This window comes from Balaenoptera ricei, chromosome 1 (genome assembly GCF_028023285.1).
Source record: "Balaenoptera ricei isolate mBalRic1 chromosome 1, mBalRic1.hap2, whole genome shotgun sequence".
NCBI classification, from domain to species: domain Eukaryota; kingdom Metazoa; phylum Chordata; class Mammalia; order Artiodactyla; family Balaenopteridae; genus Balaenoptera; species Balaenoptera ricei.
In genome coordinates this window covers 133,358,030-133,373,393 of record NC_082639.1, presented here as the reverse complement: position 1 = coordinate 133,373,393, position 15,364 = coordinate 133,358,030, and the positions used below count along the sequence as shown (strand labels likewise).

Sequence of the window (15,364 nt, the reverse complement as noted above, 5' to 3'; positions counted from 1 at the left end):
TTCTCAGTCCCTTTCTTTTTCTCTTCTTCTTCTGGGACCCCTATAATTCGAATGTTGGTGAGTTTAATGTTATCCCAGAGGTCTCTAAGACTGTCCTCAATTCTTTTCATTCTTTTTTCTTTATTCTGCTCTGCAGTAGTTATTTCCACTATTTTATCAGCCAGGTCACTTATCCGTTCTTCTGCCTCAGTTATTCTGCTATTGATTCCTTCTAGAGAATTTTTAATTTCATTTATTGTGTTGTTCATCATTGTTTGTTTGCTCTTTAGTTCTTCTAGGTCGTTGTTAAACGTTTCTTTTATTTTCTCCATTGTATTTCCAAGATTTTGGATGAACTTTACTATCATTTCTCTGAATTTTTTTTCAGGTAGACTGCCTGTTTCCTCTTCATTTGTTTGGTCTGGTGGGTTTCTACCTTGCTCCTTCATCTGCTGTGTATTTGTCTCCTCATTTTGCTTAACTTACTGTGTTTGGGGTCTCCTTTTCACAGGCTGCAGGTTTGTAGTTCCCGTTGTTTTTGGTGTCTGCTCCCAGTGAGTAAGGTTGGTTCAGTGGGTTGTGTAGGCTTCCTGGTGGAGGGGAGTGGTGCCTGTGTTCTGGTGGATGAGGCTGGATCTTGTCTTCCTGGTGGGCAGGACCACATCCTGTAGTGTGTTTTGGGGTGTGTGTGAACTTATTATGATTTTAGGCAGCCTCTCTGCTAATGGGTGGGGTTGTGTTCCTGTTTTGCTAGTTGTTTGGCATAGGGTGTTCAGCACTGTAGTTTGCAGGTCACTGAGTGGAGCTGGTCTTAGCGTTGAGAAAGAGATCTCTAGAAGAGCTTTCGCCATTTGATATTATGTGGAGCTGGGAGGTCTCTGGTGGACCAATGTCCTGAATTCCACTCTCCCACCTCAGAGGCTAAGGCCTGACACCCAGCCAGAGCACCAAGACCCTGTCAGCCACATGGCTCAGAAGAAAAGGGAGAAAAAAGAAGGAAAGAATAAAATAAAGTTATTAAATTAAAAAAAATTATTAAAAATGAAAAAACAATGAAAAAAATAAAGAGAGAAAGAAAGAGAGCAACCAAACCAAAACAAATCCACCAATGATAACATCTGCTAAAAACTATACTAAAAAAAAAAAAAAAGGACAGACAGAACCCTAGGCCAAATGGCAAAAGCAAAGCAATACAGACAAAATCACACAAAGAAGCATACACATACATACTCACAAGAAGAGAAAAAGGAAAAAAAAATATATCTATATTTTAAAAAAAAAGGCCGAAGAGAGCAACCAAATCAATAAACAAATCTACCAATGATTATAAACTCTAAATTCTAAACTAAGATAAACATAAAACCAGAAACAAATTAGATGCAGAAAGCAAACCCCAAGTCTACAGTTGCTCCCAAAGTCCACCGCCTCATATTTGGGATGATTCGTTGTCTCTTCAGGTATTCCACAGATGCAGAGTACATCAAGTTGATTGTGGAGATTTAATCCACTGCTTCTGAGGCTGCTGGGAGAACTTTCCCTTTTTCTTCTTTGTTTGCATAGCTCCTGGGTTTCAGCTTTGGATTTGGTTCCGCCTCTGCGTGTAGGTAGCCTGAGGGCATCTTTTGGGAAGTCTGAGTTCTTCTGCCAGGGTTCAGTATGTTTTCTGTAGGAGTTGTTCCACATGTAGATGTAGTTTTGATGTATTTGTCCATGCCTTATTCCTACGCCATCTTGAAGGCCCCTCCCATTATTTCTTCAAATAAATTTTTGTGCTGTTCTCTTTCTTCTCGTGATATGTCTGTAAGGCAAATGTTACTCCACTTGATGTTGTCCCATAGGTCTCTTAAGCTATATTCACTTTTTAAATTCTTTTTCTTTTTGCTGCTCTGTTTTGGTGAGTTCCACTACCCTGTCTTCCAGAACATTGATTCTTTCTGTTTCATCTAGTCTGCTGTTGAAACTCTCTAGTGTATTTTTCAGTTTAGTTATTGTATTCTTTAGATCTTTGACTTCTGTTTGGCAGTTTTGTACATTTTCTGTCTCTTTGCTGACGTTCTTGCTGTGTTCATTCATTCTTTTCCTGAGTTTGATCAGCATCTTTATGACCATTACTTTAAATTCTTTATAGATAAATTATTTATGTCTGTTTCATTATTTTTTTTTTTCTGGGTTTTTTTTTGTTCTTTCGTTTGGAACCTATTCCTCTGTCTCCTCATTTTGCTAGGCTCTCTGTGTTTGTTTCTGTGTATTAGGTGAAACAGCTATCTCTCCCTGTATTGAAGGAATTGCCTTATGTAAGAGATGAAACTTATCATTTCATCTTGCCCTAACTCTTGGTTGTCTCTCAAGCCTGTCTGAGTGTCTAAGCAGTCTGATCTTTTTCTTGATAGGTTCCGTTTGTTGAGGTGCCAAGACTCTCTCTCTGAATTTTTTTCAGACTGTGGGGCCCAGATCACAATCCCCCCTGGTAGCCTCCAGAGACAAGCACTCTAGTGTCATCCACTCTGTGGTCCACACCTGCTCACAAGCTTTGGTGGGGCCCTGGGAGTGGCATGGGTGCAGGGTACCATCTGGCCAGCTTTGGTAGGAACAAAGGAGCTGTGCAGGGGCAGGGTGCATCCAGCAGTGCTAGTATGATAGGGGAGAATGCAAAAATGGTTCTGGCTGGTGCCTCCATCTCCAGTGATAGTCCCAACAAGCTTCTGCTCCTTTGGCAGATGCTCTAAGACTAGCAAATGAAACCCTTTCACATATAGTCTAGGCAATTCCTACACTGCTGCTTTTGTGCTGGGTCCCAGGGTGAGTGAGTCTGTGACTGAGCCATTTAAGAGTAGAATCTCCATTCCTACAAGTCTAATGTTCTCTTAGATGCAAGCCCTGTTGCTTTTCAAAGCCAGATATTTTGGAGGCTTGGCTCTCCAATGCAGGTCCCAAGGGTTAGGGAACCTGGTGTGGGGCACAAACCCCTTGCTCTTCAGGGAGAAGTGTTCTATTCATGAGATCCCTTCTGCTTGTGGATTGCCCTGCCAAGGGTAAGATGATGATGTCTTTGCCTCTCCTACCAGTCTCAATGTGGCCCCTTTATCCTTTGTTGTGGAGGAGCTGCTCAGCTAATTTTCAGGTCTCTCCCAGAGGGAGTTGCTCCATATGTAGCTGTGGATTTGTGGTGTACATGGGAGGAGGTGAGTTCAGAATCTTCCTACACTGCCATCTTGTACCACTTCAACCCATCAAATCTTATTTTTGACAGGCCACTCAAAACAAATCTTACTCTTCTGCTTCCAAGTTAATGATAATTAAATAAGGGACATTTGGCTCTTCAATATTAAATACCAAACCAGGTAATAAAGCAAAGCAATGACAAATTTATCATTAAACATAAATTTGTTGAAATTTCACGTTTCTTGCTTAGGTAAAAAAATCTACCTGGGGAAAAAAATCCCAAATGGAATCTACATGTGAAACCAGAGTCAACAAAGTAACACATTGTTGGTTAAGACAGAAATGACCATTTAATCATATCACCCTCTCAGGTAAAGCTATAATGATTCTAATGATCAGTTGTTAGTAAGAAATGAATGTGATTCAAGTTGTTTTTCCAGTTTCTTCTCAGCAAAGTTACCTGTTCTCTATAAGGATCAACATCTCCATCATTACCTCTGAGTGTGCTTGAATGGTTGAATAAACAGATTTTTTTGTTTGGTATTTGAGCAATGTTTGCTGAACTTATCTCATCATAGGATTCATTTGGGACTCTTGTTAAAAACAGATTCCCCTCCTTAGAAGATTTTGATTCAGTAAGTCTGGGCTGGTGTTCAAGAATCAGTATCTTTGGGGAGACCTTCACGATGGCGGAGGAGTAAGACATGGAGATCACCTTCCTCCCCAAAAATACATCAGAAATACATCTACATGTGGGACAACTCCTACAGAACACCTACTGAACACTGGCAGAAGACCTCAGACTTCCCAAAAGGCAAGAAACTCCCCATGTACCTGGGTAGGGCAAAAGAAAAAAGAAAAAACAGAGACAAAAGAATAGGGACGGGACCTGCCCCTCTGGGAGGGAGCCGTGAAAGAGGAAAAGTTTCCACACGCTAGGAAGCCCCTTCACTGGCGGAGACAGGGAGATGGGCGTGGGGGAAGCTTCAGAGCCACAGAGGAGAGCGCAGCAACAGGAGCGCAGAGGGCAAAGCGGAGAGATTGCCTCACAGAGGATCAGTGCTGACCAGCACTCACCAGCCCCAGACGCTTATCTGCTCACCCAACGGCTGGGACTGGTGGGGGCTGGGAGCTGAGTCTAGGGCTTCGGAGGTCAGATCCCAGGGAGAGGACTGGGGTTGGCTGTGTGAACACAGCCTGAAGGGGGCTAGTGCACCACAGCTACCTGGGAGGGAGTCTGGAAAAAAGTCTGGACCTGCTGAAGAGGCAACAGACCATTGTTTCGGGGTGTGTGAGGAGAGGGGATTCAGAGTACCACCTAAACGAGCTCCAGAGATGGGTGCGAGCCACGGCTATCAGCACGGACCCCAGAGACAGGCATGAAATGCTAAGGCTGATGCTGCAGCCACCAAGAAGCCTGTGTGCAAGCACACGTCACTATCCACACCTCCCCTCCCGGGGGCCTGTGCAGCCTGCCACTGCCAGGGTCCCATGATCTAGGGACAACTTCTCCAGGAGAACACACGGTGCACCTCAGGCTGTTTGCAATGTCACGCTGGCCTCTGCCACCACAGGTTGGCCCCGCATTCCGTACCCCTCCCTCACCCCGGCCTGAGTGAGTCAGAGCCCCCTAATCGGCTGCTACTTTAACACCATCCTGTCTGGGTGGGAACAGTTGCCCTGAGGCAACCTACACGCAGAGGCGGGGCCAAATCCGAAGCTGAACCCCAGGAGCTGTGCGAACAAAGAAGAGAAAGGGAAATTTCTCCCAGCAGCCTCAGAAGCAGTGGATTAAATCTCCACAATCAACTTGATGTACCCTGCATCTGTGGAATACCTGAATAGACAACAAATCATCCCAAATATGAGGCGGTGGACTTTGGGAGCAACTGTAGACTTGGGGTTTGCTTTCTGCATCTAATTTGTTTCTGGTTTTATGTTTATCTTAGTTTAGTATTTAGAGTTTATTATTATTGGTAGATTTGTTTATTGATTTAGTTGCTCTCTTCCGTCTTTTCTTTTTATATATAGATATATATATATATTTTCCTTTTTCTCTTTTTGTGTGTATGTATATGCTTCTTTGTGTGATTTTGTCTGTATAGTTTTGCTTTTACCATTTGTCCTAGGGTTCTGTCTGTCCCCCCCCTTTTTTTTTTTTTTTAGTATAGTTTTTAGCACTTGTTATCATTGGTGGATTTGTTTTTTTGGTTTCATTGCTCTCTTCTTTCATTCTTTCTTTTTTTTCTTTTTTATTCTTGCTTTTTAATTTTTTTATTTTTAATAATTATTTTTTATTTTAATAACTTTATTTTATTCTATTTTTTCTCTCTTTCTTTGTTTTTTCTCCCTTTTCTTCTCAGCCATGTGGCTGACAGGGTCTTGGTGCTCTGGCTGGGTGTCAGGCCTGTGCCTCTGAGGTGGGAGAGCCAAGTTCAGGACATTGGTCAACCAGAGACCTCCTGGGTCCACGTAATATCAAACAGCGAAAGGTCTCCCAGAATCTCCATCTCAACGCTAAGAGCCAGCTCCAGTCAACGACCTACAAGCTACAGTGCTAGATACCCTATGCCAAACAACTAGCAAAACAGGAACACAACCCCACCTATTAGCAGAGAGGCTGCTTAAAATCATAATAAGGTCACAGAGACTCGAAAACACACCACTGAATGTGGTCCTGCCCACAAGAGAGACAAGAGCCAGCCTCATCCACCAGAACACAGGCACTAGTCCCCTCCACCAGGAAGCCTACACAACCCACTGAACCAACCTTAGCCACCGGGGGCAGACACCAAAAACAACAGGAACTTCGAGCCTGCAGCCTGCAAAAAGGAGACCCCAAACATAGTAAGTTAAGCAAAATGAGAAGACAGAGAAACACACTACAGATGAAGGAGCAAGGTAGAAACCCACCAGACCAAACAAATGAAGAGGAAATAGGCAGTCTACCTTAAAAAGAATTCAGATAAATGGTAGTAAAGATGATCCAAAATCTTGGAAATACAATGGAGAAAATAAAAGAAACGTTTAACAAGGACCTAGAAAAATTAAAGAGCAAAGAAGCAATGATGAACAACACAATAAATGAAATTAAAAATTCTCTAGAAGGAATCAATAGCAGAATAACTGAGGCAGAAGAATGGATAAGTGACCTGGCTGATAAAATAGTGGAAATAACTACTGCAGAGCAGAATAAAGAAAAAAGAATGAAAAGAATTGAGGACAGTCTTAGAGACCTCTGGGACAATATTAAACACACCAACATTTGAATTATAGGGGTCCCAGAAGAAGAAGAGAAAAAGAAAGGGACTGACAAAATATTTGAAGAGATTATAGTTGAAAACTTCTCTAATATGGGAAAGGAAATGGTCAGTCAAGTCCAGGAAGTGCAGAGAGTCCCATACAGGATAAAACCAAGGAGAAACACGCCAAGACACATATTAATCAAACTATCAAAAATTAAAGACAAAGAAAAAATATTAAAAGCAGCAAGGGAAAAACAACAAATAACATACAAGGGAATCCCCATAAAGGTAACAGCTGATCTTTCAGCAGAAACTGTGCAGGCTAGAAGGGAGTGGCAGGACATCTTTAAAGTGATGAAAGGGAAAAACCTACAACCAAGATTACTCTACCCAGCAAGGATCTCATTCAGATTCGACGGAGAAATTAAAACCTTTACAGACAAGCAAAAGCTAAGAGAATTCAGCACCAGCAAACCAGCTTTACAACAAATGCTAAAGAAACTTCTCTAGGCAGGAAACACAAGAGAAGGAAAAGACATATAATAACAAACCCAAAACAATTAAGAAAATGGTAATAGGAACATACATTATCAATAACTACCTTAAATGTAAATGGATTAAGTACTCCAACCAAAGACACAGACTGGCTGAATGGATACAAAAACAAGACCCATGTATATGCTATCTACAAGAGACCCACTTCAGACCTAGGGACACATACAGACTGAAAGTGAGGGGATGGAAAAAGATATTCCCCGCAAATGGAAATCAAAAGAAAGCTGGAGTAGCAATTCTCATATCAGACAAAATAGACTTTAAAATAAAGACTATTACAAGAGACAAAGAAGGACACTACATAATGATCAAGGGATCAATCCAAGAAGAAGACATAACAATTGTAAATATTTATGCACCTGACATAGGAGCACCTCAATACATAAGGAAAATGCTAACAGCCATGAAAGGGGAAATCGACAGTAACACAATCATAGTAGGGGGCTTTAACACTTCACTTTCACCAATGGACACATCATCCAAAATGAAAATAAATAAGGAAACACAAGCTTTAAATGATACATTAAACAAGATGGACTTAATTGATATTTATAGGACATTCCATCCAAAAACAACACAATACACTTTCTTCTCAAGTGCTCATGGAACATTCTCCAGCATAGATCATATCTTGGGTCACAAATTTCGCCTTGGTAAATTTAAGATAATTGAAATCATATCAGGTATCTTTTCCGACCACAACGCTATGAGACAAGATATCAATTACAGGAAAAATCTGTAAAAAATACAGACACATGGAGGCTAAACAATACACTACTAAATAACCAAGAGATCACTGAAGAAATGAAGGAGGATATCAAAAAATACCTAGAAACAAATGACAATGAAAACACGACAACCCACAACCTATGGGATGCAACAAAAGCAGTTGTAAGAGGGAAGTTTATATCAATACAATCCTATCTCAAGAAACAAGAAACATCTCCAATTAGCAACCTAACTTTACAAGTAAAGCAATTAGAGAAAGAAGAATAAAAAAACCCCAAAGTTAGCAGAAGGAAAGAAATCATAAAGATCAGATCAGAAATAAATGAAAAAGAAATGAAGGAAATGATAGCAAAGATCAATAAAACTAAAAGCTGGTTCTTTGAGAAGATAAACAAAAACTGATAAACCATTAGCCAGACTCATCAGGAAAAAAAGGGAGAAGACTCATATCAACAGAATTAGAAATGAAAAAGGAGAAGTAAAAACTGACACTGCAGAAATACAAAGGATCATGAGAGATTGCTACAAGCAACTGTAGGCCAATAAAATGGACATCCTGGAAGAAATGGACAAATTCTTGGAAAAGCATGACCTTTCAAGACTTTCAGCAAGAAATAGAAAGTATAAACAGACCAATCACAAACACTGAAATTGAGACTGTGATTAAAAATCTTCCATCAAACAAAAGCCCAGGACCAGATGGCGTCACAGGCGAATTCTATCAAACATTTAGAGAAGAGCTAACACCCATACTTCTCAAACTCTTCCAAAATATAGCAGAGGGAGGAACACTTCCAAACTCATTCTATGAGGCCACCATCACCCTGATACCAAAGCCAGACAATGATGTAACAAAGAAAGAAAGCTACAGGTCAATATCACTAATGAACATAGAAAAGAAAAACAAATACCCTATGCTAACACATATATATGGAATCAAAAAAAAAAAAAAGTTCTGAAGAAACTAGCGGCAGGACAGGAATAAAGATGCAGACATAGAGAATGGACTTGAGGACACGCGGAGGGGGAAGGTTAAGCTGGGACGAAGTGAGAGAGTGTCACGTACTTAAATATGCTACCAAATGTAAAATAGATAGCTAGCGGGAAGCAGCCGCATAGCACAGGGAGATCAACTAGGTGCTTTGTGACCACCTAGAGGTGTGGGATAGGGAGGGTGGGAGGGAGACGCAAGAGGGAGGAGATATGGGGATATATGTATATGTATAGGTGATTCACTTTGTTATAAAGCAGAAACTAACACACCATTGTAAAGCAATTATACTCCAATAAAGATGTTGAAAAAAAAAAGAATCAGTATGTTTAAGAAACCCTCTAGGCATGTTTTATGATTATATACATCTGAGAAACCCAATGTTAAAAAAATTCCTTTTGGCATAAGATTCAGTTTGAACTGGGAAAGCACACATGGTAGATGTTCTTGCCATCCCCTTGACTGGTCAGCTTTTAGCAAGAGCCCTTTGGATGATCTCTGCTGGTGTGAGAGTCTGCTTTCACATATTCAAATTTTTCGCTCCTGTCTGGAGTGTTCCCACTTGTTTTAACTTCTCACTTGGATGTACCTGATACATAATCCTAAAGTCACTGCTGTTGAGGTCTGAGATGAAACTTTTGTTTAACCATTTTGAGCAGGAATACAAGTTAGGGTTATAAGTAGGGCCTTAGCTGCTTGGGAGTCACAGAGACCCAGGTTTGAATGTCAGTTCCTGCAGCTGTGTGGCAAACCACCTAACCTCTCTCAGTTTCTGTTTGCTTGTCTATAAAATATAAATATAGTTATTGTAGCTAATGTTTATTGTATTCTAAGTTCTTTACATGAATTATCTCCCTGTATCTTTAAAACGGTACTATGAGATAATCATACTTTTCTGTTGCCCTCATTAAACAGCTGAGAAAAGTAAGACACAGGAATGTAAATAACTTGCCCAAGATGTCACACCTAGGAGGTGGCAAGCTAGTTACTTATTTAAAAGATTATGGGAATAAATATTTATAAATCTTCATAGCTGTCTATCTTTGTATTTTTCTAAATTTTATACAAATTTTGAGGGACAACTAGCATTTCCAATATTTGGGTTTGGCTAACAGAATAAAATTAATGAATAAAATATATTTAATAATATAGTTAAAGAGTTCTCAGAGTTACACTAGAGTGTCATCAAAAAGCCAAGCAAACAAATATGGTTTGTTTGTCAGAAAAAAAGTCAGCAGTAATAAGAGCTCACTCTCTGAAAAAGCAAGTGCTCAATGGTTAGAATAGAAGTGGTGTCTTGAAAAGAATCCCTGTCACTTCTGTTTTGTAAAATGCTCTCTAATATCAGTGTATTGCTTTGAGAATAACAAAAGTGTGGGCTACATACAGGACAATTGCTAGGTCCATAAGAAGAGATTCCTTCACAGCCTGGGTTGGCCACCTGGGTTAGGATAGTAATGACCTGGGAGAGACACCAGCCTATTTCTTTAGTTCCTGTATAGCAGCATGAAATACATTCTATCAAAGTTGCTTAGGAAATACCTCAATAAGGCCCATCAGTAGTATGATTCACCCTACAATAGCAGCACAACTTATTCAAGAAACAAGATCTCACTTACTTTGAACCTCCACAGCCCTCCAATATCTTCAGTCTTCTCAAAGCAAGTGGGTTCGAGTCCCTCATCCACACAGCACTTCAGAGATATCAGGCCACTGACCCCAGCTCCAATCACTGCCACCTTCTTTGCCATGGTATCCTGTGAAGGAGTTGATGAATTAATGCTGCTTCACTGAGGCAAAAGGTAAGACAGTCCTTATGGTGTGGACAGTAATTGGCTTTGAATGCTGAAGCAGTGTAATTTAATAAGCAGCACTAATTGAATAAAATGCCTTACCTGTCAAATCCCAGTCTCCTCTTTCCCTTGAAAGAAGCCAAGTTGTGTCATGGACTTTGCTGCAAACCCCGTTTACGACGTCTTTTTAAATGGTTTAACATTTAAAAGCAACCTATCTAACAAAGCCAACAGATAACATATTACTAGGGATATGAGCCAATCTTCAGTTACATTCTTCAGAGTGCTGAGCTTTTCCGTTTCAGCCGCTCTCCCCAGCTATCATCCTTACCTCCGTTTTTGCCTTTTGTTGCCCTCTCTGACAGTAGTCTTCTGTGTTGGTTGTGTGTTGGGAAGTAATCAGAAACGTTTGAAGAGCTGAAGGAGGCTGTGGGAAAGGGGAGGAGCTTGCACTCCTCTGGCATTCTGCCAGCTGAAACTCCAAGGCCTTTGTTAGGAGTCCTGAAATTAAGCAAGAGGCTTGTATTCTGAGGTCCAGGGTAAGGATGGAACATCTTTACAGTAACAACATTGTACACGTACCCATATATCATACAGATAGTAAAAATCCTTTTAATAATGGATTTAACCAATGCTCATTAACGAGTTTGTAAATATGGACAAATAAAAAGAAGTCAAAATTATCCCTTACCCCACCATACAGACATCACTATAACCACTGTTGACATTTTTGTATTTCTTTAATTTATATATATATACATACACACAAACAAAAATGGAATCATACTCTAAGTATAATTTCCAACTCGAGTTTTCACTTTACAGTATAGTGATAACTTTATATCTAGAGCAACATTTTAAAATGGCTGTATGATTTCCATTTTGTTGATGAATTAATTTTCCATCTAACAAATACTCGTTTCTATTTGTTAGGCACTATTTCTGACATATCACTGTGCCTGGATGAATGATCTCATAGAATTTACATTCCTAAAAGAATTTTTATTGAAGTATAGTTGATTTATAATGTTGTATTAAGTTCTGCTGTACAGCAAAGTGATTCAGTTATACATATATATGTATATATATGTATAACTGAATATATATATATATATATATTCTGGAATTTACAGAATATATATATGTATTCTGGACTTTACATTCTTGTTCTGGCCTGGCTTTCTTAGACTTGATGACTTCTGGATCTTAGCTTACTGTGCTTACCCGTTCCTAGATTGCTTACCCTACCCAGACCCATACACCATCTTATGTCTCTGCTTGTGTATATGCCAGCTTGGATGAATCTAGTAGGACTTCTAATATCTTCCTGTTCATTGCTCTTTTTTGCCTTGATATAGAACTGGCTAACTTACCTTTGCCTACAATCTCAGTTACTAGCACTACCGTTAATTAAGAAAACTAAATCTAGAGGCTATAAAGCACATGTGTACCTTAGATATAGTCTAAATGATGAAAGTAAAGGATTTTGTTCTCCAGCCAACAAGACCAGTGGACCTAAGGACACTGAAATATTTTAATGCAAATTCATTCAACAAACATTTGTTGAACACCTCCTAGGTGCCAGACAATTCCTAAGTGCTGTAGACACAGCAGTGAACAAAAGAGTCAATACTCCTTTCCCTTATGGAGCTGGCTTTCTAGTGGAGGAAGCCAGACAAGCAATCAGTAAGACAGAATAAACGAGTAGCTGGTGATGCGTGCTGTGGAAAAAAATTAAACAGAGAACTAAGGTCTGGAGTGGAGAAGTGAAGCGTAGTTTGACATTTTAAAATAAGGTATTCAGGAAACATCATTTTCCTGATATTTCCAAAACTGAATTTGGTCACAGTAGAAGGTTTTCTTTGTCTAATAAATAAATCAACTCTATAGCAAGAGTAAAAGACACTTCAAGGGCAATGGTCAATGACTAAGAAACAAAAGAGCTGAACATGTTTCTTAATTAAAGAGGAAAAAAGATAAGCCACTTCACTGACATTGGGTCACAGATTTTGTAACTAATCTATGAACAGTTTTCCAATTATGTCTTCACTCTCCCTTCTCTAGTTAATTATGGTCTCGATAAAAGTCCTGTAATAATTTTACCTAACAAACGAAACACCCAGATACGCTAGCAGTTTTTTAAACTGATTGAACACTTGGGAGATGAATGAACTCTTGTGCAGATGGTCTGGTTCTCCCCCAGTAGATAACCTATCTGGAGATATTAATACTGTTTTGTGTCCAATTGAACATACACCTATGTTCACAGCATCAACCATCAGCTTGGGAGCAGGCATCTTCTTGCCACTGGCACCAGCTGAGGAACTTGCTCAACCAGACATTCCTGGCTGGCAAACGGTACTTAGGTATGCCGAGGGCCAACAAGCCTCCTGGGGAGAACGGGTATATCCACAAATGAACCATAAAGCACCTGGCCAATTTTCTATTAGTGGACCTTTAGATTCCTTCTAAGTTTTTGCTATTATGAAAATGCTGTAATGAACACTATTTAGGTATATCTCTTCCACACTTACCACATCATATTCTCAGGATAAAAACCTAAAAGGGGAATTGCTGTATGAAAGTATATGCCCATTTGAAAGTCTACAGTGCTCCTCAAACTTTAAAGCATAAAACGCTTGGAGACCTTATTAAAATGCAGATGTGGATTTAATAGATATGGGATGGGTCTGAGAGTCTTCATTTCTAACACGATTCCAGATGATTCCAATGCTGCTGGTCCTTAGATCACATTTTGAATTGCAAGTTTCTACTATATTTTGACAAGTTGTCTTCCAGGAAGTGGATACTTTCTAATAGTATTTTATGTTTACAAAGTGTTTTAAAGTGTAAAAATACTTTTACATACATTAATTCATTTGGTTAGCTCAGGACCTAGGCATTATTACCCATCCTTGTCTTATGGATATGGAAACAAACTTGGCTTGGCTACTAGGAAGTTTAAGAATAACCAGGATGGTAATGAACTTCTTAAAACCTTGTCATAAGGAACCACTGAAGAAACTTTTGATGTTTAGCCCAGAGGATATATATTGAAAAATATATTATAATTGCCTTCAAAATGGCTGTTACATGGAAAAGGTCATATAAGCCAATTTTGGGTAGACACAAAAGTCTATTCAGGATCAAATCTGTCAATGTTACAGAAAAGCTGTTTGCCTCAATATAAGGAAGAATTTTCTGGCTAACAATGCTGTGCAAATATGGAAGGGGCTGTTTTGTAAGGTAGTGAATTCTCTATCACTGTAAGTATTGAAACAGTTAGAAAACCGCTTCTTAGTACATAATAGAGGAATTCAGGCAGAGTGTGATAGTGAAGTAAAGTTGTCCTAACTGCAAGATTTTAGCATCTGAGATCCTGGATTCTGTCATTATCAATTGTAGTTTTTTTTTTAGTTTTGTAAAAAAAATATATATATTTATTTATGGCTACATTGGGTCTTGGTTGCTGTGCACGGGCTTTCTTTAGTTGTGGTGAGCGGGGGCTACTCTTCGTTGTGGTGTGCGGGCTTCTCACTGTGGTGGCTTCTCTTGCTGCAGAGCATGGGCTCTAGGCACACGGGGCTTCAGTAGTTGTGGCATGCGGGCTCAGTAGTTGTGGCTCACGGGCTCTAGAGCGCAGGCTCAGTAGATGTGGCTCACGGGCTTAGTTGCTCCACGGCATGTGAGATCTTCCTGGACCAAGGCTTGAACCTGTGTCCCCTGCATTGGCAGGCGTATTCTTAACCACTGTGCTACCAGGGAAGTCCCTATCAATTGTAGTTTTAAGATAGGCACAGAGTTGCTGAGAAGACTTTGGATTGGATTTGAAAGTATACTGGTTATTGTAAAGGAATGGGAGGCTGTTGGCACTATGTACCCCTCCACATGGCTGGGGTCCTGGAGTCATCTCCTGAGCCATTCCTGGAATGTTCTAAGCTCTCTTGATTATGACTTCTCCCATGAAAACAATGTACATATCAGCCTTGGCATCTCTTTCTCTTTCCAGTTTTACTTTTTATTACATATTTCAACAGAAAACTTCTCAAAACCATGTGTCACTCCCTGAGAACAGGAAGCACAGAGCCAGGAGAACAAGTTTTCTCATTAAGTTGCTTTAGACCATTAGGTAAATGACAAGCTAAACTAATCTTATTATCCCTTGACTATGACCCAGTTTTATTGTTTGGATGAACCCATCTGTATCTCCTGTGTGATGTATATAGTCCCATCATTTCTATATGCTCTATATTTTCTGGGGCAGTTCTCTTTTAAAATAATCCTCCTGGAGCTTCTGGATTAAGAGAATGAACCAAGCAAGCATATTTACTACCCTTTCCAAAATCTCATTGAAGTGGTAGGAAAGTTATACAAACGAATAAATACATGATAGGTCTGAGAAAAGGAAATGCTCTTTGGACCAGATTTTTTAAAGTTTTAGTGGGATATTGCTATATAATTCATTTATTTAATTTAAATAGTATAACCATTCAACTATTTAATTCAATGGTTTTTAGTATATTCACAGAGTTGTTCAACCATCACCACAATCAATTTTAGAACATTTTCATCACGCCCCGAAAGAGCTCCTGTACCCAATAGCAATCACTGCTCAATTTCTCTCCACATAGACCCACCCCCAATTAGGCAAACAGTAATTTACTTTCTATTGCTATAGATTTGCTGATTCTGAATATTTCATATAAATGGAATCATATGATCTATTTTTTTCAGGTGTGAATGACTTCTTTCACTTAGCATAATGTTTTTAAAGTTTACTCATATTGTAGCATATATCAATATTTCATTCCTTTTTATTGCTGAATAATATTCCATTTTATGGATACCACACTTTATCCATTCATCAGTTGATGGATGTTTGGATTGTTTCTGCTTTTTGGTTATTATGA

General features: G+C 39.4%; 1 protein-coding gene across 1 annotated transcript in view; it reads right to left on the bottom strand.

Annotated features, from left to right (window-relative positions):
• FMO2 (flavin containing dimethylaniline monoxygenase 2) overlaps nucleotides 1–10,811 on the bottom strand; it is a 38,253-nt gene extending 27,442 nt beyond the window's left edge. The window contains exons 1-3 of the mRNA XM_059936312.1: nucleotides 10,786–10,811; nucleotides 10,557–10,672; nucleotides 10,281–10,418 (exon numbers count right to left, since the gene is read on the bottom strand). Coding sequence (XP_059792295.1) covers nucleotides 10,281–10,412 — 132 coding nt within the window. The 5' untranslated portion in view covers nucleotides 10,413–10,418; nucleotides 10,557–10,672; nucleotides 10,786–10,811. The remainder of the gene's footprint in view (nucleotides 1–10,280; nucleotides 10,419–10,556; nucleotides 10,673–10,785) is intronic.
• Nucleotides 10,812–15,364: the final 4,553 nt, after the last annotated feature.